At 40.7% G+C, this 24,261-nt stretch overlaps 2 protein-coding genes across 2 annotated transcripts in view; one reads left to right on the plus strand and one right to left on the minus strand.

Annotated features, from left to right (window-relative positions):
• Nucleotides 1-8,812, minus strand: TSR3 (TSR3 ribosome maturation factor). The gene is made up of 6 exons (XM_039355565.1): nucleotides 8,659-8,812; nucleotides 8,348-8,579; nucleotides 5,066-5,259; nucleotides 4,495-4,662; nucleotides 594-657; nucleotides 1-513 (listed from the first exon to the last, which is right to left on the minus strand). The coding sequence occupies exons 1-6, from the start codon at nucleotides 8,738-8,740 to the stop codon at nucleotides 351-353; spliced, it is 903 nt and encodes a 300-aa protein (XP_039211499.1). The 5' UTR covers nucleotides 8,741-8,812; the 3' UTR covers nucleotides 1-350.
• Nucleotides 8,787-24,261, plus strand: part of GNPTG (N-acetylglucosamine-1-phosphate transferase subunit gamma) — a 20,466-nt gene continuing 4,991 nt past the window's right edge. Inside the window, exons 1-10 of the mRNA XM_039355564.1 lie at nucleotides 8,787-8,928; nucleotides 9,026-9,077; nucleotides 9,203-9,270; nucleotides 9,393-9,447; nucleotides 9,534-9,617; nucleotides 13,372-13,465; nucleotides 13,978-14,092; nucleotides 17,624-17,706; nucleotides 23,175-23,300; nucleotides 23,635-23,716. Coding sequence (XP_039211498.1) covers nucleotides 8,859-8,928; nucleotides 9,026-9,077; nucleotides 9,203-9,270; nucleotides 9,393-9,447; nucleotides 9,534-9,617; nucleotides 13,372-13,465; nucleotides 13,978-14,092; nucleotides 17,624-17,706; nucleotides 23,175-23,300; nucleotides 23,635-23,716 — 829 coding nt within the window. The 5' untranslated portion in view covers nucleotides 8,787-8,858. The remainder of the gene's footprint in view (nucleotides 8,929-9,025; nucleotides 9,078-9,202; nucleotides 9,271-9,392; nucleotides 9,448-9,533; nucleotides 9,618-13,371; nucleotides 13,466-13,977; nucleotides 14,093-17,623; nucleotides 17,707-23,174; nucleotides 23,301-23,634; nucleotides 23,717-24,261) is intronic.

A 24,261-nucleotide genomic window follows, 5' to 3' on the forward strand; every position in this document is an offset into this window, starting at 1 on the left:
TTTTTGGTTTAGAGCATTTATTATCAACTATCCATCCACAACATATTAAGAACTGAAATATAAACAACCAAAAAGTAGTGATGTCAGATATGAGGAAATTGCTTCTGGTTTTTCCCCCATCATCTCAAAACAATTTTTGGAATAATAATTAACTGAGATGTTAAGTAAAAAAAATAAGACCAGGATGTGGATGTTGCATTAGTAAAAACTATTTGACAAGCAGAGTATTAATGAAGTTCATCAAACAGCTCAGTTGATGGACAAGACCAATAGGCTGAATGAGGTATTTCAGATTGGAAGAACATTGTCCAAATTTGTATCCTAATTCAGAGCAAACCCTGTTATTAAACTCAGCGATGCTTCTTCTCTTTAAGAATGCTCTTTTGCCTCCCTGCAGCTGACTTACTGGCTCCAGAACAGGCGGTGTTCAGGTCCTCATCACTGCTGCTGCTGCCGCTGCCATCGCTGTCCTCAGAGGTCTCCTCAGAGGAGCTCTCATCTCCCTCAGTTGCTCTACAAATGGAGATCAGGGTTACTCTATAGCCCAATGATGATCTCTACAGACTCTTAAAGGAATCCTTTAGAAGACTTACTGTGTGGTACTGCAAGGCCCGTTGAGTATAAAAAATTCTTTTCCTGAATCAACATCAAAAGGATCTGGGTAAAAAACATAAAAGGCTGTTAAATGAAAGTTCCCACCCATTGGCCTAGCAGAAAAGTAAGGTAACAATTATTAATTTAAATTCCACATTAAATCCATAAACCCAAACAAATGATAAGCCACCAGCTTCTCTGGCAGAGAGAGGATTTACCAAGTAATTTTCAGGAACGAATCTGAATTTTTCTGCATTAGTTTTGCTAAGGAAGGGGGTGGGTGTCAATATGGCCTTTAAGGCAGGGCTGGAAACCTGCAGTTGATGACCCAACCCAACTATGTAACAACTAAAAAAAAAAAGAAAATATGTTGGCCCTAATTGTAATATATTTCAATGAACTGATGTGAGAGATAAATAAATTTGTCTGAAGATTAAAGAGCAAATAATAGAACTATGAATTGGGTCACATTATAGGCCCACAGAACACAATAACCCAAATGACCCTAATTCACGTGCCTCTCCCCATCCCGCTGCATCACTGTGGTGGGGGGTGGTTGCTCCTGGGAGGGAAGGATAAGCAAATAATATTGGAAGTGTATGCCAAGAATATATATTCCCAGCAGGGTCACCCAAAGGTCATGCCAACTGCCTGCGAAAGCAAAGGGACACCTGCACTGGGCAGCAGCGGTAGAGGAAGATGCTGGAGGCAGAGGATCCCTTGGATGGAGATGGCAAAGGCATCCGTGGGAGAAGGCAGCGGGAAACCACTCGGGCATTTTTACCAGGAAAGCTACTTGGATAAAAAAATATAACATGATTGACCACACAGGGCTGGATGATGGGTCCCTCAGGTCAGATGGCACTCAACATGCTACTGACAAAAAGAAGGAGCGGAAGATCTTTTGGAGAATGACTGGTCTTTATGAAATGGCTGCATTACAGCCTTCAGGATGTCGGGAAAAGAAAAAGTAAAGTTGCAAGGACAGAACTAAAGTGGAGGGCCGGAAGCAAACAGCATGAATGCAGGAAAACTCAACACAATGAAATATGAAATCAAATATGAATCAAACAGACAAACTGACATTGGGTATTAGACATTGGGCACGAAAAACATGCAGACAGGCCTCAACTTGCAAAATTGTGACAGTGTTGAATAAATGGGCTTCTGACCTGTGTCTGAAGCCACTGCAACACCCTCAAAATTAGAGGGTTTTTGGCAACCTGTTGGCACTTATGACCTCAGGGCTTCTGCAACTCCACCCCCCCACCTTTCTCCCTATGCACTTTTGACCACCCTGCACGCTGCAACCCAGCATTCGTTCTCTTGCAAAGCAACCCCGTTTACTCCACAGTAGATGGTCCTCAACTTTCATCCACAACTGAAAGTTGAATGTCTCTAAGTGATGAGGTTGTAAAGCAAGACATCATGGGACTGCATTGCTTAGCAACCGCAATCCCGTCTCCCTTCCCCCCTCTGTAATTATTAACTGAGAATTGCAGGCCATTAAGAGAGTACCCACCCCAATCCAAGCCATTCTGAGCTTGGTCCCTCCCAACCTTGAGCCAACTTGTTGGGGGCAGCACTGTAAGCCGCCCAGACTGTGAAGCACTGTGGAGTGTGGTATATCAGTGCTATTGCTATAGAAATCAAATTGATTGTATTATTGCTAAAAGAGGTGGAGGAGATCAATTACAATATCAAAGCTTGAAACAGATCACATAGTCACAGATGACAAATTGCTCATGTGCAAGCTCCAAGTTAAGTTAAAGGAGAAGAAATCCAGTCAGTTTCCCCAATATAATCTTGAAAACATCAGGAATTGCTTTGAAAACCTGAGCTTCTTTGATAGAGAAGCAGAAAAAATTAGGGAATGAACTTAGATAACTTGTTAAGGATGAATGTGAAAACAGACTGCCAAAAATGAAGAAAAAGAAGAAAGCAAACTGGATGTTAAAACAAACTCTGGAAATTGCCAAAAAGGGAACAGAAGCCAAAGGCAGGAAAGACAACAAAAATCTCAGAAAGGGACTCAGGGGTTTCAGGGAGCTGTTAGAAGACACAAGACACAACATTTATAAAGACACTGAAGATGGAGACGGACATGGAAAACAAGGAAAATCTTTCAAAAGATCTCAGCAGGAGGCTCCAACCGCAGACTGGTGTGCTAAAAGATGACAATGGACAGGGAGTAACTTACTCCAAAAAGATCAAAGATGGAAGAGTATAATGGAATCCTGTGCAGTAAAGATGTCAACATCCAAGAGTGTTTAGAAGATCTTCTGTACTTTTACAAGAACCTCTAGGACTAGAACATGAAGCTGCATTAGTGCTCCAGTCGGAAGGCTGCAGGAGCTGACAGGAGACCTGCTGTGATAGGGCTAGCAACAGACCAGGCAGCAGAGCCAGATTTTAAGGCTCTTCGGAAAGGGGGGGGGGCAATGTCACATCAGGGGAGAGAATATTCCAAAGGGTGGGGGCCAGAGCAGAAATAGGCTCTTCTCCTGCATCCTGACAGCTGAAATTGTTTGGCAGATGGGATGTAGTAGGTATCATCTGCTGGAGCGAGTGGGATAGACCAAGATGGACTTTAAAGAAACAGGATGGGAAAAACATGGGAGCCTTTGAACTTTGGTGTTGGAGAAAACTCCTGAGAATACTGTGGATAGCAAAATAAATCACTGATTATATCAACACAGAGTTCTTACTCGAGGCACAAATGACCAGTTTCAAATTATCCTATTTTGGACACATTAAAAAAGTCTCTAATGCTGTTTCCAGATGGAAGAAAAGAGCAGCAAGAGAGATGGACTCAAATACAGTGGTGATAAATGTGCCATTGGGAGACTTGAAAGAACAGGTTAGGGATAAACCATCATGGACAAAATCTAGGAAGATGCTAGGGATCAGAAACAACTCATTTGAATATAATCAGCTCAATTCAGTTTTGGTGTATAATTCTGTTCTGGCCATACTTGCAGATACTGAGGGATTGTGTTTACAGTCTTACGTTCCCAAGGATTGTTTGGAAAAACTTTTAATGGGTTATTGGGAAATTTCTGGAATTTTCAGGAATACTGATAATGGACTTCCTGACCATATGGGTTGCCGACCAGTGGAATCCACTGCCAAGTAAATGACTTTTCCTTCCCTGAAGGGCCCAGGACACTTCTCCAAAGATGCTCCAGAGATCTACGAGGAATTACAACTGTATTGGCATGGGGGGGAGGGGTAACGGGGGGCTACAAGAATTAAATTGAGAAATTGGTAAAGTATTATTCCAAGTATTAAGTTTGGAAATGTATACTTTTATGATATTTTGCAGTAATCAGTGGTTTCATTAGGGAGATAAATATAACAATATAATTATGTAATCCTGTGATTGTAAGTTTAACCTATCTTAGATCTTTAATGTCAACCCTATCCCTTTAGTAGGATAATTTTATCAAATTTTGTGAGGGCATTTAAGGGGTTTGGGGGGAGGGCTCCTTCATGTATTTGGAAGTAGTTATACAGCATTAATGACCTTTATAATGGCTGCTTGATACCACTGAGGAATCCCCATCGTTTGTTCATCATTATGACTGCCTCTTATGGATTATGGATAAAAGATTCCTCACTTTTTCTCATTACATCAAAATTTCTGGGAATGTTAACCAGAATAAATAATTAAAATAAAATAAAATAATAAATCATTGAATATATCAATACAAAGTTTTTATTCGAGGCACAAATTATGTCCAAATAATGTGGACCATTTATCCCGTGTGTATGATTAAGTGATTTTTTTTCCTCCCTTTATCTTGATCCAAATACTTTGAAATTTGGGTAATAGTGTCACTAATTTGCCAATTCAATTCTTTTTTTCTCAAAGCAGCAAAAAAACTTGGGATGTCCTACCTGTTTCATCTTTTTCTTGGGCATGGTTCAGAAATTCATTCTCAACCCTTAACACCTCCTCTTCACAGCTACATGCTGCATATTTCTCCAGGAGATCTTTGTTCAGATCAAGAAACACTTTTCCCCATTTAAATTTTTGCAAAAGCATTGTGGCTAGATCAGAGTGTCCTAAAATAAGGAAAATAACTTCAGCAACAATCAAACATTTCAAAGGTAATTTCCATATCTTATTGGTGAAATATACTTTTCAGTCAAGGCTACCAAAAGAATCTTATATATGAAGCTTTTGAATTTGAGATTTTATCTTATGCATGGATAAAGAATTGTGCTTTGGTAGTCTATATATCATGGCATTTTATTATATTTCTTTCTACTTTATATCTGTAAACTACCCAGAATCTTGGACCGGATCAGTAATAAGTCAATGCAATAAATAAAAAAAAAATGTTCAGCAGAGCAACTTTTTTCACCCTAACATGACAAACAACTACAGGCAATGTATGTATATATTTTTATATATAAATATTTTTCTAAGATAAGGAATCCAAACAATATTTTTATTGCAGCTCACCTACAATGCAGAGGGTAGCAGCAAAAGCTTCCACACAAGTAAGTTTGCATGGCCGTCCATAATTCACTGGATTTGCAGCTATCAAGTAGGGTAGCAGCCGGAGATGACTTCCCTTCATCTTGCTGAATGGTGTTTTGTCCAGCTTTGCCCAAGAGCAGTCAATCACTGCAATTCCGTTCTGGGTCACAACTTCCCTGAAAATATACCTGCACTTTTAATATGGGACATTTCTGTTTGCTGCCTTGTCAGGAAATCAGATTAATTTTGCAGGCTACAAAAGGGGGAAAGGGTTGAAAAGCTACCACTATAGTGGTTACTCCGTGAAAGCAGCACTACAAAAATTCAAGTATTTTTAAATCAGTAACACAAATGTTTGGATTCTGTACCTACAAAAGCAATTCAGAAAGTTTTCAGGAATATGTAGCAGTAAGATGGCAATAGATGCAGCAGTCACAAAAAACAGATTGGAGGCTCATACCATTCCTAGCAGTTCAGGTTCTTTTCCAGAGTTTTTAGAGGCAGAGGTGGCAAGGGAGCCCACCCCCTTAAAGCTTGATAAAGCCAAGGGGTCCAGAAGGGATTCATCCCAGACTTCTGAGGGAACTTCCAGGTGTTGGGACCATTAACCCGTCTGTTTAACCAGTCTCTTCTAACAGCTGAAGCCCACCAAGAACGGTGAACAGTAATATTCTACCCATGCACAAGAAGGGGCTAGGGCAGGGGTAGGCAACCCAAAACACTGAAAGAGCCACTTGGACCCATTTCCCATCGAAAACAAAACACTGGGAGCCGCAAAACCCTTTTGATATCTAAAATGAAGATAACACTGCATATATCCTTTTTTACCTTTATTGTGTGTGTGTGTATTTGTTTTCTGAGGTTTTCGCGGGTGTTTGTATGTAGGTCTGTGGTTATTCGGGTTTTCTCCCGCGTCAAATTGGAAGTGTCTTGGTGACAAATGAGACTTTGTCGAAACGTCGCCAAAACACTTCCAATTTGACGCGGGAGAAAACCTGAATAACCAAAGACCTATATATACATACATACATACATATACACACACACACACACATATATATATATACACACACACATACATATATACACACACCTATAATAAAGGTAAAAAAGGATATATGCAGTGTTATCTTCATTTTAGATGTTAAAAGGATCTCTCTTTCCCTCCCTCCTTCTTTCTTTTTCTCTTTCTCTCTTTCCTTTCCCTCTTTCCTCTCCCTCTCCCTCTTTCTCTCCTCTCCCTCTCTTTCTTTCCCCCCCCCCTCTCTCCCTTTCTCTGATCTTCTGCTCATATGGCAAGCTGGCTTCAAGCTGTTCTCCAACAAGCTCAGGGGTAGGCAACCTCAGCTCTTTTATGACTCATGGACTTCAACTCCCAGAATTCCTAAGTCAGCATAGCTGGACTAGCTAGCTCTCTCCTGCTGACGCAGCAAAGATTGGAGCTCCACCCAAATAAGCTTTTCAGTTCGTCAGAGAATACCGTGAGTCCACTCTTTTTTACACACACACACACACACACACACACACACACACAGAGAGAGAGAGAGAGAGAGACAGACAGAGACAGAGCAAGTGCCTGTCTCTGTCTCTCTCTGCAAATGGCAGAGGAGGCTGGGAGCCATAGGGGAAGGCTCAAAGAGCTGCATGTGGCTGTGGGCTAGCGAAAAGCTGGAAACTATAGGCCAGTAAGCTTAACATCTATAGTAATGAAGTTAATGGAATCACTCCTGAAAAAAAAGGATGAATATTTAAAAGCGCACAGCATGATCTGAGAGCAGATCATGTCAAACTAATCTGATTTTTTTAACTATATCATAAATGTTTTGGATAAAGGTGCTGTGGATATAGCTTATCTGGATTTTAGCAAAGCATCTGATACAGTTCCATATAATGAGGTCATAAATAAGTTGTACAGCCCAGAACGTAACCATTGAGGGGTTTCAATAGACAGGAAGTTAGCTCAGGGATAGATCCTAGCATGTGATGGTTATTGGGGCACTGTCTGAACAGAGACCAGTCACAAGTGGTATACCACAAGGCTCAGTCCTAGGTTCCGTTTTGTTCAGTGTGTTTGTAAGTGATATAATAGAACCACTGCTAGGTAACATTTGCTGATAACACAAAGGTGTTTAATAAAGTTGACATTTCTGGAAATATGTGTAACATGGAAAACAATTTGGCATTGCTGGAAAAATGGTCAAAAAATGTGGAAACTGCAGCTGAATGCTTCTAAATGTCAGATCATGCCCTTAGGGGAAAAGAATCCTCTGCCAGGGTATAATACTGGGGGAACAGGGTTAAACAAAGCAGAAGAAAAAGATTTAGGTGTGCTCATAGACATGAGGGAAAAAAGGGTAATGGGTGTAGCCATGCATCTGTGAAGGCAAACAAAATTCTGGGATGCATCACTAGAAGGATCATCAGCAGGAAAAAGCAGATGGGCAACAAAAGCAGTGCAAGCTCCGAGGGACAAGATGCATCAGGAGAGATTGGAGGAACTGAATATGTACAGTCTGGAGCACAGAAGGGACAGGATTGATACCTGGAAATATATGAAAGGGGTGAATAACGTTCTAGAAGGATCCAGTATTTTCAATATAAAGCAAAAATCAAGAACATGGAGGCATAACCTCAAACTGACGGGGGGGGGGATTCAAAAGTAATATTAGGGAGCATTGCTTCACAGAAAGAGTAGTAGAAACTTGGGACCAACTTCCAGCAGATGCAGAGCATCAATCATCAATAACTGAGTTTAACTATGCTTGGAATAAACACATGTCCATCATCCGACAAAATTTTTAAAAAATCAAAAAAACTTCAAAAAGGCAGAGTCAATGGACCACTATTTCTTTCTCTGCCATAAGTTGTTTTCCTTCCATTAGACTAAGTTAGATAAACAACCAAGTGTTGGGACCCCCCTACAACACTCTGGATCCCGGAATAGCTGCCTGCGGCTCTTCAAACCAGAGTCCATGGAGATGCTCCGCCATCCAGGGCGCGGTTGTCCCAAAGGGGCTTTTTTCACGGGGCAAATGGACTTCCTTGGCTTTCGTCTTCAAGGAAAAAGGAGGAAGTCCAGATGCCTCGTGAAAAAACCCCTTTCGGGACCTCAACGCGGAGGCTCGGCTGCCTGCAGGGCCGGGAGGGAGCAAGAGCGAGACGGCCCAGCGGCCGTTTCCGACGCAGGCAAACGAATCGGATGAAAAGCCGCTCCTCCCTGCAGCGGAGGCTGAAGGCTGGCGCCGCGCCGGGCCCCCTTCCCACCTGTCAGCGGGCGAGAGGAAGCGGGCGGCGGCGGGGCTGAGCACGAGGCCCCCGAAGCGCTGCCCCAGCCGCAGCCTCCGCACCAGCCCCTTCCGCGCCAGCCGCCGCCCGGTGCAGCGCCGCCGGTCGCATTGGCCCAGGTCCCACATGGCCAGCGGGCACCAGCGGCGCGGGCTCTCGGCCGCCGCCGCCCTCGCCTCGCCCTCCTCCTGCGGCTGCTCCTGCAAGGGCCCTGCGGGGAAAAGGAGGCGCGTCAGCGGGCGGAAGAAGCCCGCCCCACCGCCACCGCTTGCCCCCCGCCGCGCCCTCACCGCCCAGCGCCTCTGCGAAGGTCTCCAGGCTTCGCCCCCCGCCCGGCCCCCTCGGCCGCCGCCGCCGCCGCCCGGGGCCCATCTCGGAGGACTCTCCGACTCTTCCGCTTCCGGGTCGAGCCAACGGGCCCCGCCCACCGCTGCCAGTCGCAGGGAGCGGCTCCGGAAGAGAGCGCGGCGCTGCTTCCGGAGGCGGGAAGATGGCGGCTCGGGCCCCTGTGGGGAAGGGGCGACGGCAGTGGCTCCCGCTGCTGCTTCTGCTGTCGGGAGGTGAGGCGATGCGCGTCCTCCCCCCAGCGCCTCCCGGGGCCTCCGCCATGGCTGCCCATCTCTCTCTCTCTCTCTCTCTCTCTCTCTCGCCCTCCAGGAGTCGCGGCTGCCGGAAAGATGAAGGTGGTGGAGGAGCCCAACAGCTTCGGGTGAGGCGGCGGCGGCGGGGGGCAGAGCCGCTCTCGGCCTGGCGGGCTCGGGCAGGGCGGCGGCGGCGGCGCTTGGTCCTGGCTCTGAAGGCCTCTCTTTCTGTCTCCCCTCCTTCTCCGAGAAGGCTGAACAACCCCTTCCTGCCTCCCTCCAACCGGCTTCAGCCCAAAGCGGCCCCCTCTCCCATCTCAGGTGAGCCGGGCAGCGCGAGCGGCCGGGACTGCAGGCTCTCCCAGCCGCGAAGTGTCATTTCAGAGGAAGAGCCCGGCGTTTTGCCAAGTCCCTGACCGGTTTTGCAACCCTTCCTTTTCCAGGGCCTGAACATCTTTTTAAGCTGGCGGGCAAATGCTTTGGTTACGTGGAATCTACGTAAGTCGTTTAATTAGACACGCATTTTAAAAATCGCTGGAAATAAAAAACAGGAAATAAATCTCTGACTTGTTTTGAAATTTTAGGTATAAATACGAGTTCTGTCCATTTTATAATGTCACCCAACACGAGCAAACTTTCCGATGGAATGCCTACAACGGAATTCTCGGGTAAGAGAATGGCCTTTCTCTTTGCTGGTGTCCCTTTAAGGTGGCGCTCCAAGATTAAAAATTCCCACTTTCATGATGATATGATACGCTGACAAGATAGATATATGTATGGAAATGATGCTGAATAACACCTTAATTTCTACGTTTTCTGAGCATGTTCTACAGTTTCATGTGTGTTTGTTACCTGTAAAAGAATACTTAGTGTTATAATGAAGCTGAGAGGTGGTGATAGTTTTAAGAATGTACGAGATTGCTCAATAGCTAACAATTATCTTTTTTTGCTTAAGAATTAATATAGGTACAGGTACCTAACGAGAAATTAAAGCTACCGGTTGATGTGTTATCTTGTAAATTACCAAATATGTACTCACTGCTCATTTAGGCATCCAGAGCCCATTTGATATAATTAAAGCATATCTGAATTAAGTTGTATCACTTCAGAGTAAAGGTCTGTCATTTTTGGAAGGGAGGGGGTTTCAACCTATTCTCCAAAGCACCTGAAGGCAGGATAAGGAGCAATGGATGGAAACTAATCAAGGAGTCCACATTTTGGACAGAGAGGACTGCTGGTTTGAAAGGGGTCAAAGAGGCCATCTATGTCAAAATTAAACCACCTTCTCTCAATAGAGGAGGAGGAGGAATATGGCATCATCTATCTCCAGTCTATAACACAGTCCTTTCAGCAGTCCCAAGAAGGCTCCACACCCATTTGCACTACTTAGGTGACCCTGAGGACACAAGTAAACCTCCAAGTGGCCTCAGTTACTCTCTAAAGCAGATATGTCAAACTCATGATGTCACGTGACATTGCGCAATGTATCGGGAGAGTTTTGCCATTGTCGGCAATGGGGTGGGTGCTGCTTCTGCATGACGCATCCGGCCCATGAGCCGGCAGTTTGACAACCCTGCTCTAAAGGAATGCAAACGACCAGCTGTCTGCAAGGAGTATAAATCCTTCCATTCCCCACCATCTAGTCAGAGCTGAAGAAGCTTCTTGGATGAGAAGCGAAATGTCTTCAAAGAAAAGCAAAATCCAGTTGCCTCGTGAAAAAGCATCTTTGGGATAACTATGACCAGGATGACTGATAATCTCCATAGATAAAATCAGTGGAACAGATTGCCTCCAGAAGTTGCTCCAATATTAAAAAAAAAAATTAAGAAGAGATTGGACAACCATTTGTCTGAAACGATATAGGCTTTCCTGCTTGAACAGAAAGAGGGTTGGACTAGAAGACCTCCAAGGTCCCTTCCAACTCTGTTCTGTTTTATAAAATCAATCATTTTTAGAGATGCAATTTATGGGATTGTGTAATGTACCCAACTACCAAAACACTCAGGTGGAAGTGAGGGTGGGAATTGTGGCTGCAAGACAGACTTGTTTTTGCAAATGTGGTTGCAGCTACAAATGGCAAGAGTTTGGAAAAAGTCAAAGAGGAGTTGAGAAAGTGGTGCCAGGGCTGAAGACTGTTTTAAAACAGTACCGGATTAAAATTAATCAAGCCCACCAATTATCTCCTCTTTCATGTTGGGGCAATTGATACAACAAAGAACCTGAAAACAATATCAAGGGATTATAAGGAGCTAGGCATGAAAGCCAAAGAGATAGGAGCACAGATGGTGTTTTCATCTTTACTTCTGAGAGAAGTCAACAGCCAATGAGAGAATGGAGGATTCTAGAAGTAAACTGGCTCAAGGGATGTGCTGTCAAGAGAACTTTAGATTTCTAGACCATGGTTTATATTATCTACAGGAAGGACTTCTGGGCTTCTCATAGGAACTGGAAAGAATGTATTTGGAAAACAACTGTCAAAAAGATGCTGAAGCCATAGAAGAGTAACAAAAATGATGAGGGGTCTGGAGGTTAAATCATGCAATCAATGGCTAATGGTATGTTTAGTCTAAGAGGCGTAGGGGTGACATGATAGCTGTCTTCCAATACTTGAAGGGTCATCACAGGGAAGAGGAGGTCAACCTATTCTCCAAAGCACCTGAAGGTAGGATAAGAAGCGATGGATGGAAGCTCGTCAGAGACTGAACCAATCTGGAACTAAGGATAAACTTCCTGACAGTGAGAACAGTTAGAGTAACAACTTGCCTCTGGAATTGTGGTGGTTTTCAAGAAAAATATTTTTTTCCAATCTTTCAAAAAAAGATTGGACAATCATTTGTCCAGGATGAAAGAAGGACAAGGCAGGGAGTTGAATTAGAAGGCTTCCAAGGTCTCTTCCAGCCCAGGATTCTATTAGCTGACTGACTGTCAACGTATTTCAGCACTAGTGAGATTAATAGCTGAAAAATGGATACTGGTCACTAGAATCATATAATTTTTGGAAATCCCTAATTTAAAGATAGTATTTGAAAAGTGGGGGGGGAACTAATCCTTTCAAGTAAATACAGCACATTTACCTATGGTTTGATAGTGTATTTACTGTATTGCAATTATTTATATAATGTCTCAGAATAAGAATTCTTCATGGGGATTTGGAAACAATGAAATACTGTATACTGTATAGACAACAATTATAGGATATTTTGGGGCCATCGTGAAGGGTTGGGCAGAAAGTCTGACTTGCAGGAGCAGTTTTGGCCTCCCTTCTTTTCTCTCTTCAGAACTACCATGGTTCCCCGAAAATAAGACCCGGTATATTTTTTTGCCTCCAAAAGAGGCAGTTGGTCTTATTTTCAGGGGATGTCTTATTTTTTCCCTGACACCTGCCACGCGTTGGCACCAACAGCCCAGTCCAGTAGGAGCCCGCATGGCCACCAGTGCACTTCTACAGCCGCTTGTGGCAGGAGGCTGTGTGGCCCGTACTGCCACCACGAGGTGAGGTAGGTGGGGGAGCTGCCCCATGTGCCCCATAGGCACCCAAGCACTTTTCACCTGGATGGAGAAATGACAGAGAGTGGAAGCTTCATCTGCTTGCACATGGAGAGCTTGGAGACGGAGCAAATTGCTTGGTTTATAAGCGACCCATTCACAAGCAGATGAAATTTCCAGTCTCCCTTTGGGAAAAGAGTGCATGTCATGCCCAGATTGCCTGCCTTCCTCCCCCACTTCTGCCTCTGTGCTTGGACTTACCTAGGCTGCACCAAGTGGCCGGCGGGCTGTGGCTGCTGCTGGACACTGTCAGCCCCTGCACGCTCACCCCCCCCCCCCGGGCTTATTTTTGGGGTAGGTCTTATTTTCAGGGAAACATAGTATTCATTTTAAGGACTTTGCACAGTGAAGTGTATTGCTAATTTTGATAACAATGAGAAGATGTGTTGTACTTGAACTAAGGGGAGGTTAATCAAGCAAATCTAAATTGCAGGTCAGTATGGCCCATTACAATTTATATCCCTAAATTCAATATTTCTACAGTATGACTTCATATAAATGAAACTGAGTAGCATTAAATGTCAACTGCATATTGGTGCACTTTGCTTCTGATTAACGCTACAGTTTCTTGTACAGATATAAGATAAAACACTGCAAGACTCTTTAATTTTGCAGATACAAAGACTAGCTCTTAGTAGTATTTCTTTCTAAAATAAATCTCTGAGTGGAAGTAAACCTTAATACTGCTAAAATAATATTGTTTTAATATCAAAAGCTGCCAAGAGATCCAGAAGAATAAACAAGGTCTTAATCCTGATTCATCCCCTGATATCAGGGTGACCTAAGCAGACTGTTCCTTAATCGAGCTTGAAATCAAATTGCAACTGCCAGTGGCCTTCTTTGAAATATCTGAAGTATATTATTTTTATTTCCTAGAATATGGCATGAATGGGAAATTGAAAACAACACTTTTGTCGGTATGTGGATGAGAGAAGGAGATTCTTGTGAAACAAAAAATAGAGAAACAAAGGTAAAGAATTTGACCAATAAGCCAACATACCTTTCCATTCTAGATTATTTATTTGATTTGTATCCTGCCTTTTATAAGGAGTTTAAACAGCATACTGTATTAGAGTCATCACCTGCTGTTTTTTCCTGCAGTAATAATCCTGTGAGGTAGGGTGAGCTGAAAAGGAAGGACTGGCCCAGAGTTGCCCAATGAGCTTCTGCAGCTGAGAGTGGCTTAGATTCTAAATCTGCTTGCTCCTAATTCAGTACTTCACTTCCTCTTTCAATAATCATTATTTTTGATTATTCATTTAGATATACTTTATTTATGTAAGATGTAAATATATTATTCATCACTCAATAGTTTGCAACAGCTTAGATGTAATACATATAATGTTTCTCTTTATCTGTCAGATATTGTAAGTTCATTGAGCAGATTGTATTAATTGGGTTTCTTTTTATTGGTCTGTGATTTAGGGAAATTAATTAAGTTTATGAATTCTGTTTATAAGTTCTCAAATCTCTACTTTACAGGTACTTCTTGTATGTGGGAAAAAAAATAGATTGGCTCAAGTATCTGAACCAAGCACTTGCGTTTATTCTCTTACATTTGAAACCCCACTTGTTTGTCACCCACATTCTCTTTTAGGTAAGAAAATAATTCCTTCTTTGGATTAAAAGCAGAAAACTGAAATGATGCAATTTATATTCCAATTTTGACATTGTATATGTTCAATAAGTCCATTATATCAAACTATTTTTTGTTCCCAAACGTTTCTTACTATGTTGTGGTCCAAAGAACTAAGGGTTGATGTAAATTAGCCTTGCTTTTTGATTTACAGTTTTCTAACAAACAAGTCCGCTGGCCCTGCTAAACTGATGGCAACTAACCCAGTAACACTTGCAAGTCTATAGACTTTGTTGGCACTCAGAGTTGCCCCTTTTTACCAGGAAGGAGTGAGAATTGTTGTAAGATGCTGATTTATCTTGATCAAAGCCCATTTCAAGGGTCTGCAAACCAGGCCTTGTGAGGAATGCTTTTATCTGGGTTTCCTAAATAAAAGACTATTTCTAAGCTCACACTTAGAAAAATAAAACTAAAACAAAAATGGCCCCAGATTGGTTATAATCTGCTTTAATGTGGCCTCTAAAGAATCTGGCAGTAGCAGTCCCTTGACATGATTAGCCACAGTTTGGTGCACAGGCCCCTTTAGGTCAACGGTGACATTCCCTAACTGGCTGCTGCCCGGCATTGCTGGGCTGAAAGCACAGGAAGCTTGGACGGTCACACGAGTGTTCTCTTCCTCCTCTGGGTCTCTTCTAGAGCTTCCAGTGGGAGGCTTCCTTTTGCCCACTAAAATGAGTTGCTCTTACTTGGGTTTTTTTCTTTCTTTTCATGGACAGGTTTAAACTGCAGAATTAAATTGAGTCAAATGGGTGAGAATTTCTTCCAGAATCTAGACTAGTTGAGCATTAATGATTCTTCTGAGTGCTCACAATAAAGATGCCTGGACAGTGAAGTGCTAATAGCCCTGATGGTGACCAATAATACTTTATATATAATTTACTGCTTACTAATAAAGGTAGTAGTGGCAATAATGATTACCAATGCCAAACAATACAGACGTTTTTAGTGACAATAATAAAAACAATTTTAATTATATAATAGCAAGCTCAGAATTGATTCCAATAAAGGAAAATATTTATAGTTCAGTGTTTAATGAGGGGTCCTTGGTTTTTAGCTTTTCTATTCAATTTTTGTAATTTTAATTATTTTAGTACTTTTTATTACATTGTAAGCTGTGCAGAGTTGCTGTATCAGCAATATGGGCAGCACAGAAATGTAATAAATAAAATTCTGTTTACAATGGTACCTCGGTACTCATCTTTAATTGATTCTAGGAGGCATGATGAGTACCAAAAGCAATGAGTACCAAACAATTCTTTCCCATAAGAAATAATGTGAGTCACAAGGCAGCCATCACTGAAAAGTTCTAGCTTGTGCATTGAATATCAAACAAATAATGAGTATCAGGACAAAATGTTCACGTCAAAATGCGTTGAGTACCAAATTTGATGAGTTTCAAAGCAGTTGAGTATCAAGGTATCACTAATTTTCTTAAGGGGGAATCAATTCTAGAATCATTGACGTACTCTAGACCAGGGGTAGGCAACCTTGGCTCTTTTATGACTCGTGGACTTCAATTCCCAGAATTCCTGAGCTAGCTTGTTTCTTAAGTGAAATAAAAAAAAACCTGACAGAATCTTATCCTATAGCTTTGCTTAATCAAGATTTAAAAATTTTTATAGCTTGTTTGGCAAGACTAAATACTTTAATATTTTGACCAGGAGGATTTATTAAAGGTATATTACTGATCCAATTTGCTACATTGTGGATGCACTAAAATTCCCTTCAGAATTCTTATCTTAGATATTTTGAAAATCTGAACAAATATATGGTTCCAATAGAAGAGAATATTGGAGTAGGATTGAACTGTGCGGTGTTTAGTTCTCTCTGAGCTTGGTTGTTTGCATTGATTGCACTGAAGATGTTACCTAGTTTAGTAATGAAATGTCTGCAAAAAAAACAACCAAGCTCAGAGAGCACTAAGGACCCCACAAATATATGGTAAAACCTTTGCACAATCCAAATCTCTGAAATTCTGAATCAGTTGCTATTACTTGAGGTATAATGCAGGAATGCCCACTTGTTATTTGTACTCACCATTGAAACTCTTTTTGTGTGTGTGTGCTTTCAAGTCAGTATGGAGAAGTCTCTGTAATTTTCTTGGCAAGATTACAGAAGTACCTTGCCATTGTCTTCTTCCTAAGGCTGAGACTGAGTGACTGGCCCAAGGTTACCTAGTAGTAAAATAAAATATATTAAAATGAAAATTAGGAAATGACACAATATTCTATCAAAGTATGGCTTGGAAGAATCACAGTCACTAACATTATATTATGCTCTCAGTTTTTATTTGAAGTTTTGCTAATTTATTTAACTTTGTTAGGTCTTAGACAATGGGAAAATTGCTAATATACTTTGTGTAAAAAAAGCAAGGCTTTGTAAAATTGTATTTAAAAACATCTCAGACTTAGTTTAAATTTTAAATTTATTTTTTTATTATAAGGCTTGCCACTTATGAAATATATCATTATTAGCAGAGGTGGGAACTAAAATCTTGGTTAAAATGAAGGCCCCAGAAGAATACTACTAGGATATTAAACATTCCTTGTTTCTATCAGACATTGTTAAAAGTTTTAAAGACAATGAGAGTCATTGTTGAAGTGTTAATATTAAAATTTGGATAAAATACTAAAAGCCTTAGCTCCTCCTTGTTCTATTCTTGCTTCTATTTTTAGCCATCTTAAATTCCCTACATCAACTAATATATTTTATAAAGCAAAGGCCAATCAGAAATTATACAGATTAAAGGATTTAGAGTTATTAATTTAAAGTTAATAATTGATTAATTTCTTTAAAATATACTTGGCTACTTCATTTATAATTTAGGTCTTTTCTTTTTAATTTAGAAATAAAAGCTCAAGCAAACATACAATGATATTAAGTCTTTCAGAGAGACAGTGATTGGCTCACAGTCCTGCTGATTTTGTGCCCAAGATAGGACTAGGAACAGTTTTTAGCCTGATCCCCTTTTTTATTTGTTTAAACCCATCTTTATTATTTTTTATAAATAACTCAAGGTGGTGAACTTACCTACTAATCTTTCCTCCTCCTATTTTTCATGCAACAACAACCCTGTGAGGTTAGTGGGCTGAGAGAGTGACTGGCCCAAGGTCACCCAGCCAGCTTTCACCCCTTTTCATTTCTGTACTGGTCATGCTAAACTCTGTTATTCTGTTAAAAGTAAAGCTTTCAGACAGTCTGTTTTATTTTATACCTTATGTGACCAGGGATACCATAATTGTGTCATGCCAAATGAATATATTAACATGTGGGAAGAATTGTTATAACACTTGTCTACTTGAGTGAGCGTAAGAGTCCTCTTCTCCCCAAAGACGTTTGTTTTCACTCATTCATGTTCTTTCTGCCAGCAGGGATGTGGCTGATAGCACCAGTTAATGGCAGCAAACTAATAGTAAAGTGCTTGTGTTGTAATCCTCTGCCTCTGTGAATTTAACAAGGAGAACTCTAAGTAAGATTATTTCTTCCCTACAGTGTACCCAACCTTGCCTGAAGCTCTTCAGAGAAAGTGGGATGAAGTTGAGCAATTGCTTTATGATGAATTAATCACAAAACAGGTGTGTGTATTTTATGTTATAGTAGTAAAGAACAGCTTCATCAGGTTCACTGAGTTGCCTGTTTGTGGGACAAATAGGAGAGCTGTGATTTATATATAAAATGAACTTTAAAAATGAAGATGGGGAAAAGAGAGAGCTCTGGCAAAAGCTCTTCTCCCTCCTGGTCCATACAAGAAAACAGGAAGAAAAGGATGAGCCAAGATGAAGGACTAAATACAGAAAAGGTGTTAGTTGGGATCACAGTGGGAGGAATCAGAACAATGGCATAGGATGGGCTGAATTGTGAAAGTTGGACTGAAACACGACATGCTGAGGGTGCGGGGGTTGGAGAGAAAAACCACAAGTAAGAGCTTCAGACAAAGCACTTGTGCAGTGTAGGAGAATCAAGATAAATAACTTAAAAAGGACTTTCTGCTCACTGAATGGACGGCTGGAATTTCCTTGATAATAATGTGGGTCTGATCTTCTACTGACTGCCATCTACTCTTATCTATCTACTCTAGATAATTTCTGGCGGAGTGTGGCTGTGGGTTTGTGGGTTATCACTATTCCTAGGAGTTGGGGAAATCTGGCTGTCATTTCTGGCACCCCTTTTGTGTGTGGTGAGGTTCGTTTTTGCGTGGCGGTCGGCTGTGTAGTGTGTAGTGGTTTGGTTGCTTTGTGTCAGAATATGAAGTTTTTGAGATAGCCATTACGGAGAAAGACATCCAGCAGCCATTTTTCTTCTGCTTTTCTTGGTGCCGCAGTGTGTCCTGGCCCTTTTGAAGAGGGTCTGGACACAGCTTCTTTTTTCTGCAATGGGGTGGTTGCTTGCAAAGCTGAGGATCTGGTCTGCGTGTGTGAGTTTGTGGTAGATGCAGGTTTCTAGTTCTCCATTGTCCAGTCTCTTTTTTTTTTTTTTTGGTAATATATTTTATTGATTTTTTTAAAAAAACATAAATCACTTGATAATTGGTGAATAGTGTGTTGTCTGGGTTACATTTGTAAAACAATCATTAACAATTAATTTTTATAATCCATATTCCACATAATGATTTTAGTTGATTTCCTCTTTCCCCAAAATATCCTCTTTTGCAAACATTAAGTTAATACAATTCTTATTGTTTGGATAAATAATTGAATATATAATTTTTTTCCAATATTCCTAAAAATAATAATCATATCAGTATAATGTTTCTTTTCTATTCAGTCATTCTGGTTGCCTTATCATAGATCCTGTTACAATTCTTATTTTAGTTTATTTCTCCCACCAAATTCTAGATAGTCTGACTGGTGAAGATTTTCTCAAAAATAAATTACATTTACATTTACAAATTTAATTCTATTTTTCCCGTATAAGCCATCTCACACTTCTGCATTTCTTCAGAAATAGATAAAACGATGAAAAAAGAAAGGAAAGCAAGAGTAAAGAAACATAAGAAATAACCTACTTAAAATATATATCCCTCCTAGGCTAATATATATTTATTTCCTCAATTTCTTATTCTTTTTAACCATAATTAAGAGTATATTTGATCTTTAATCTTTAAACATTCCATTCCATTCTAGTCATCTAATCCTTTGACTCTTATTCAAAACATTTTTATTCATTATAATTTTCTTAAATTCACTCACATTTAAGTATCTAAAACATTTCCTTTAAGTCAGTGGTTCTTAACCTTTTTGAATGAATCACCCCCTTGAGCCAATGAGGAAGTTGTCATCGCCCCCCTCCCCCAACATAACCTCTCATTCACAACATAGGAAATAATTCTTCAATTTATGCAAACACTTTTTTTGTTTTCTTTAAAATTGTCATCAGGACATATTGATACAAATAATTTATTTCCAGTCTTTTTCTCAACTGTGTGGAAAAATTTGGTGCCACCCGTCACTTTATTCCCAAACTTCGTGATACATGTATTTCATTATTATCTTATTTATTCAAGACATTTAAATGTAATGACCACTGAAAACAAAATTCAATTGCAAGAAAGTGAAATGCCCGAAAAGAAAAACAGTAACATTTAATGATTGAATTACAAGTGAAATTTAAGATGCAAAAAGAAATATAAAAAGGGCATAAGAACAAACCGCAATGCAGGAACTACCGTATTTTCCAGTGTATAAGATGACTCGGCGTATAAGACGACCCCTGACTTCGGTGCCGATTTCCGCGTTTTAGAAAGTCATTTTATACGCCGGAAAATACGGTAAGAATTTATTCACAGCATTAATGATGTAACGGAGAGACTCATGCAAACAGCCACTCAAATTTTTTGAGACAAGGTGCTGTCTATGAATGACGCAATGGACAGTCATAACTCCAGCTACAACCGATTTTAGATGAGCTTGAAATCCGCGATATCGTCCAACCATGGATGCAGCTCCGTCGGTTGCACATGCCACAACGTTTGTCAAAGGGATGTTTTTCTCATTAAAAAACTCTTCAACCTTTTTAAATATCGAAGAACCTTTTGTGTCAGTGGCTAAATTTCGAACAAATAACAGTTCTTCCCCGATCTCTTCATTTCCGTTGATGAAACGGACATAAGCCAGTAACAAGGCTTCATTTTCACTAATCGTTGACTCATCAATCTGCATCACGAATTCTGTATTTTTCAGGGTGTCAATAAGCCTTTCTTCCACATCAGCAGCCATTTCATCAATTCTTTTTGATACGGTGTCATTGCTCAAAGGAATCGATTGCGTGATAGTGATGCGCTGGGCCCCAACATGTGGCAACGATCTGTTTCACTGGTGGTAAAATCAGCGTTTCTCCGATAGTGTGAGGTTTGCCACATTTTGCTATCAACAAAGGTACTTCATAGGAACAAATGAGCCCCTTGTCAGCATTGAGTGACGATTTTCCAAATAACTTCCCAACAGTGCTGCGACCCTCAAACTTGGCCTTTAAGGATTGGAAAAACGGTGCTGGTTTGTCGGCTTTATCCGAATGAATTCTTACCAAATGGTCTTTCAGTCGGGAAGGCTTCATCGTTTCATTTGAAAATGTTTTCTCACAAAGAAGACAAAACGAAAGCTGTACGTTGGAAGGAGATGGAATGAATCCCAATTTTAGGTATTCCGTCGAATATTGGCAACACTTCCTCTTCTCGGCCATGTTGAGAGGTCTTTGAAATGAAAGGCACTACCTGCAAATTAAATTTTCGACTGCACTGGAACACTAAAAAAACACACGTGGACATCGATAAACCTAGTTTCAACAGTTACGTTTGCATTACAGCTGACGTCACAGGGGACAGCCACTCAGCATGCGATGTTTTAAAGAAGCGCTCCCCCCTCCATCACTGCCCATTCTGGCCAATGGCGCGCCACTGTATGGGAAGAGGCTGCTGTGCAACACACATGAAGATAAGTGATGCGTCTTTACATATGTACGGCGTTCTGTACTGAAGCTAGCTGGAGGAGCATTTGAAAACAATTCAATCCACTAATAGTGAGCGATTTGATGTTTTTGTACGACAGATACAAACAAGTCTCAAAAGTGTCCCCAAAACTTCTCGCTCCGTCGCCTCCATATGGCCCCCTTTTCGTTTCTTCGCCCCCGCATTGCCCCTTTTCATTCCATTGCCCCCTTTCAAAATGAAATCGCCCCCTGGGGCGCGATATCGCCCAGGTTAAGAACCACTGATTTAAGTCATTTCAACTTTTTTATACTACTCATGTCAAGAAAAAGAAAAAGGAGAAAAAAGCATACTATATTATTTAGAGAATTCATCCCTCTTAGAATAGCATATATATTCCAAATCTTTTCTATTTCTTTAGCCATATTCAAACATATGAGCCGAGGTGGCGCAGCAGTTAGAGTGCAGTACTGCAGGCCACTTTAGCTGACTGTGTTCAGCAGGTCAGCGGTTCAAATCTCACCGGCTCAAGGTTGACTCAGCCTTCCCTCCTTCCGAGGTAGGTAAAATGAGGACCCAGATTGTTGGGGGCAATGTAAATATATATATACATTGTTTACTGGTGTACACCGCTTAGAGAGTGCTTGCACTTAAAGCGGTATATAAGTCTCATAAATAAATAAATAAATAAATAAATGTTTCTTTATTAAGTATTTTTTCTGGTAAGTTCCATTATCTATTTTCTTGGTTTCCACCTTATTTTTTTTTCTTTGCCTAGTATCTTTCTTAATCAATGTATTTTGCTGAATCAAACGGTTTTTCTGTATGTTCGTAAATGTTGGTGTAGATATAAAAAGTAAATCAGTATCTTTGTTAAGGGCATTTGCTCACTCATTTTTATTGGGAGTCTTTTCCCTTCTTTTTCTCTCTGCTTCTCTTGTCACTTTTTGTCTCTCCAGTTCCAGTGTTTTCCCTGATATCTGTACATTTTGTCCAGTCTTTTTTCTTGTCCTCAAGTTTGTTTTATAGTGTTGAAATATAAGTTGTCTTTTCCAAATATAGTATTTCTTGTAAAAAATTTTCCACTTGGATTAAATCATACTCCTTTGTTTTGTAGAATTCCATCTTTGAATCTCTATCCTCGAATTTATGTTCAGTTTTGTCTGTTCCTTCTCTGTTGTGTTTTCCTGAAGGTATTTTTGATATAAAATTGAACTGGAGATGAGTTGATTTATATTTTCAAAATTATTCTGGATTTCTTTGTGATCTGAGATCATTGTTATTTGAATTAGTTGCAACATATCATATTTCTCCTCTTGGAAAATATTCATTTTTTCTTGATAAGTATGTCCTATAAATCTCTGATTTTCCATGATGACCAAAAGTCCAGATTCCCCCCCCCCCCCGGAAATAGCTTTGGAGTCAGAGTATTATAGAGAGAGAGTTCAAAAAGGTTCGTGTTTTTTTTTGTTCCCTCAGATTTGTAAGTCTCCCTTTATCTACAAAGCTGTTCTCTATTGTTAAAGCTTTGACGGTCACAAGTAGAGATTAGTTTTTTCCCCAAATTTTACCATGACTGTCATAATCCTTATCCACTAGTAGTCAGGTGTCAGCACTGGTTCATTTTTCAGATTTTATTCCTCCATGAAAGGTTCAATTTGCCGCTTCCGTTAGCAAAAGGGTGAAGCAAATCCCCCCTCCTTCACTCTCTTTTTTGCTTCTTGGGAATTTTTCCCCTTCAGGAAAGTTGATAGGTAGAATAGAGAAAATCAATGTTCTTACCCAGATTCAAGCACGCTGTTTACGATCTGTGCTTTTGACTTCGGTTGCTCACAGCTTGGGCTAGATTCTGGAGTTAGGCTAGCCTTTCTCCTGTTGGTTTCTGGAAGGCTTCTCTGGACCGATTGGGTCGACCGCCATCTCTCTGAGGTCCCTGGGACTTCCTTCCTTCATTGCCACCTCTCCGGGGTAGCTTCTGGCCCATTTCGGGTCCCCTAACAGGAAGAAACTCAGCTGGAGAGCTGCATCTCCATATGTTGTCAAAGTAAGAACATTCGATGTTAGCAATGTTGACACTGAGCCTTTGAAAAGGAAAAATGAAAGTAACTATTTTATTTTCAGGGATACAAGAAAATGTTGAGAGTGCTGTTTGAAGAAGGCTCTCTTTTAAAATCGACAAGAGACAAAAAGGAGAAGGACGCTCAACTTCGACATTTGGAATTTGACTCTGTAGAAAAGTGCAACAAGGTACAGGATCACTTCAGACGGTCCCTTGTAGTTGATTGTGTCCTGTCCACTTGCTGCTTCGGAGCAGGTTATGTTAGGCTATCCCGTTAATTAACCTAGGACCTTGGTGAAAATGATCCACTTGAAAGTCATCTGGCTAAGGTTCAGAACTGCCTTGCTGATGACGCCTGAATTAAAGATGAAAAAATTTGAAAAAATTGAAAAAAATTGCAGATGACTTCTTTGATTCCACAGCTTCTCTGCTTTGCTATTTTGTATTTCTTGGACTTTGTATAAATCTATTCTGTTTTTTGTGGTAAAATCAATGTGACGTTACTCTCCTTTTTTTTTCTAGGAATATAAGCGACTTTCTAATGATCTGCAGAAATTGTCAGATTTATTAACCCAGCATGGAATTGCATATGAAACCGTCCTATGTAAGTTTGAAAAATATTTTTCCTTCTGGAGAAACACCTTGCTTAATGACTGCCATGTTTAACAGTTGCCTAAAGTTACAACAGCACTGAAAAAGTGACTTTTTGGCTGGTTCTGGCCTCCACACTGCCATGTGATTGAGATCCAGGTGTTTCACTACGACTCTTGCAGGGTCCCACAGTCACACACAGCCGGTTCCCAATGAAAAAGCTAATGGAGAAGCCAGGAATAAAATAGCAAGACACGGTCATGTGCTGTCTCGCTTAACAAGCCACAGTGACTCTCTTAATGGCTGTAGGGTAAGTGAGGTCATAAATTTTGAAAAGTGACATAATAAAAGCCCAGTCTAGTACAATACCAACAAAGAAGAAAAATAACAGCTCTCAAAAGAAACCAGCATAGTTGCATAAAGAACTCTCTGATAAATTGAAAGATAAAAAGGACAAGTATAAAAAGTGGAAAGAGCAGCACACAACTAAGGCAGAATGTCAGCAAATAGCCCAAGCCTGCAAAGATGAAGCTAAGGCTCAAAATGAACTAAGGCTTG

The sequence above is a fragment of the Crotalus tigris genome, unplaced genomic scaffold (assembly GCF_016545835.1).
Source record: "Crotalus tigris isolate CLP2741 ecotype Arizona unplaced genomic scaffold, ASM1654583v1 scf7180000018693.663989, whole genome shotgun sequence".
In the NCBI taxonomy this organism is placed as follows: domain Eukaryota; kingdom Metazoa; phylum Chordata; class Lepidosauria; order Squamata; family Viperidae; genus Crotalus; species Crotalus tigris.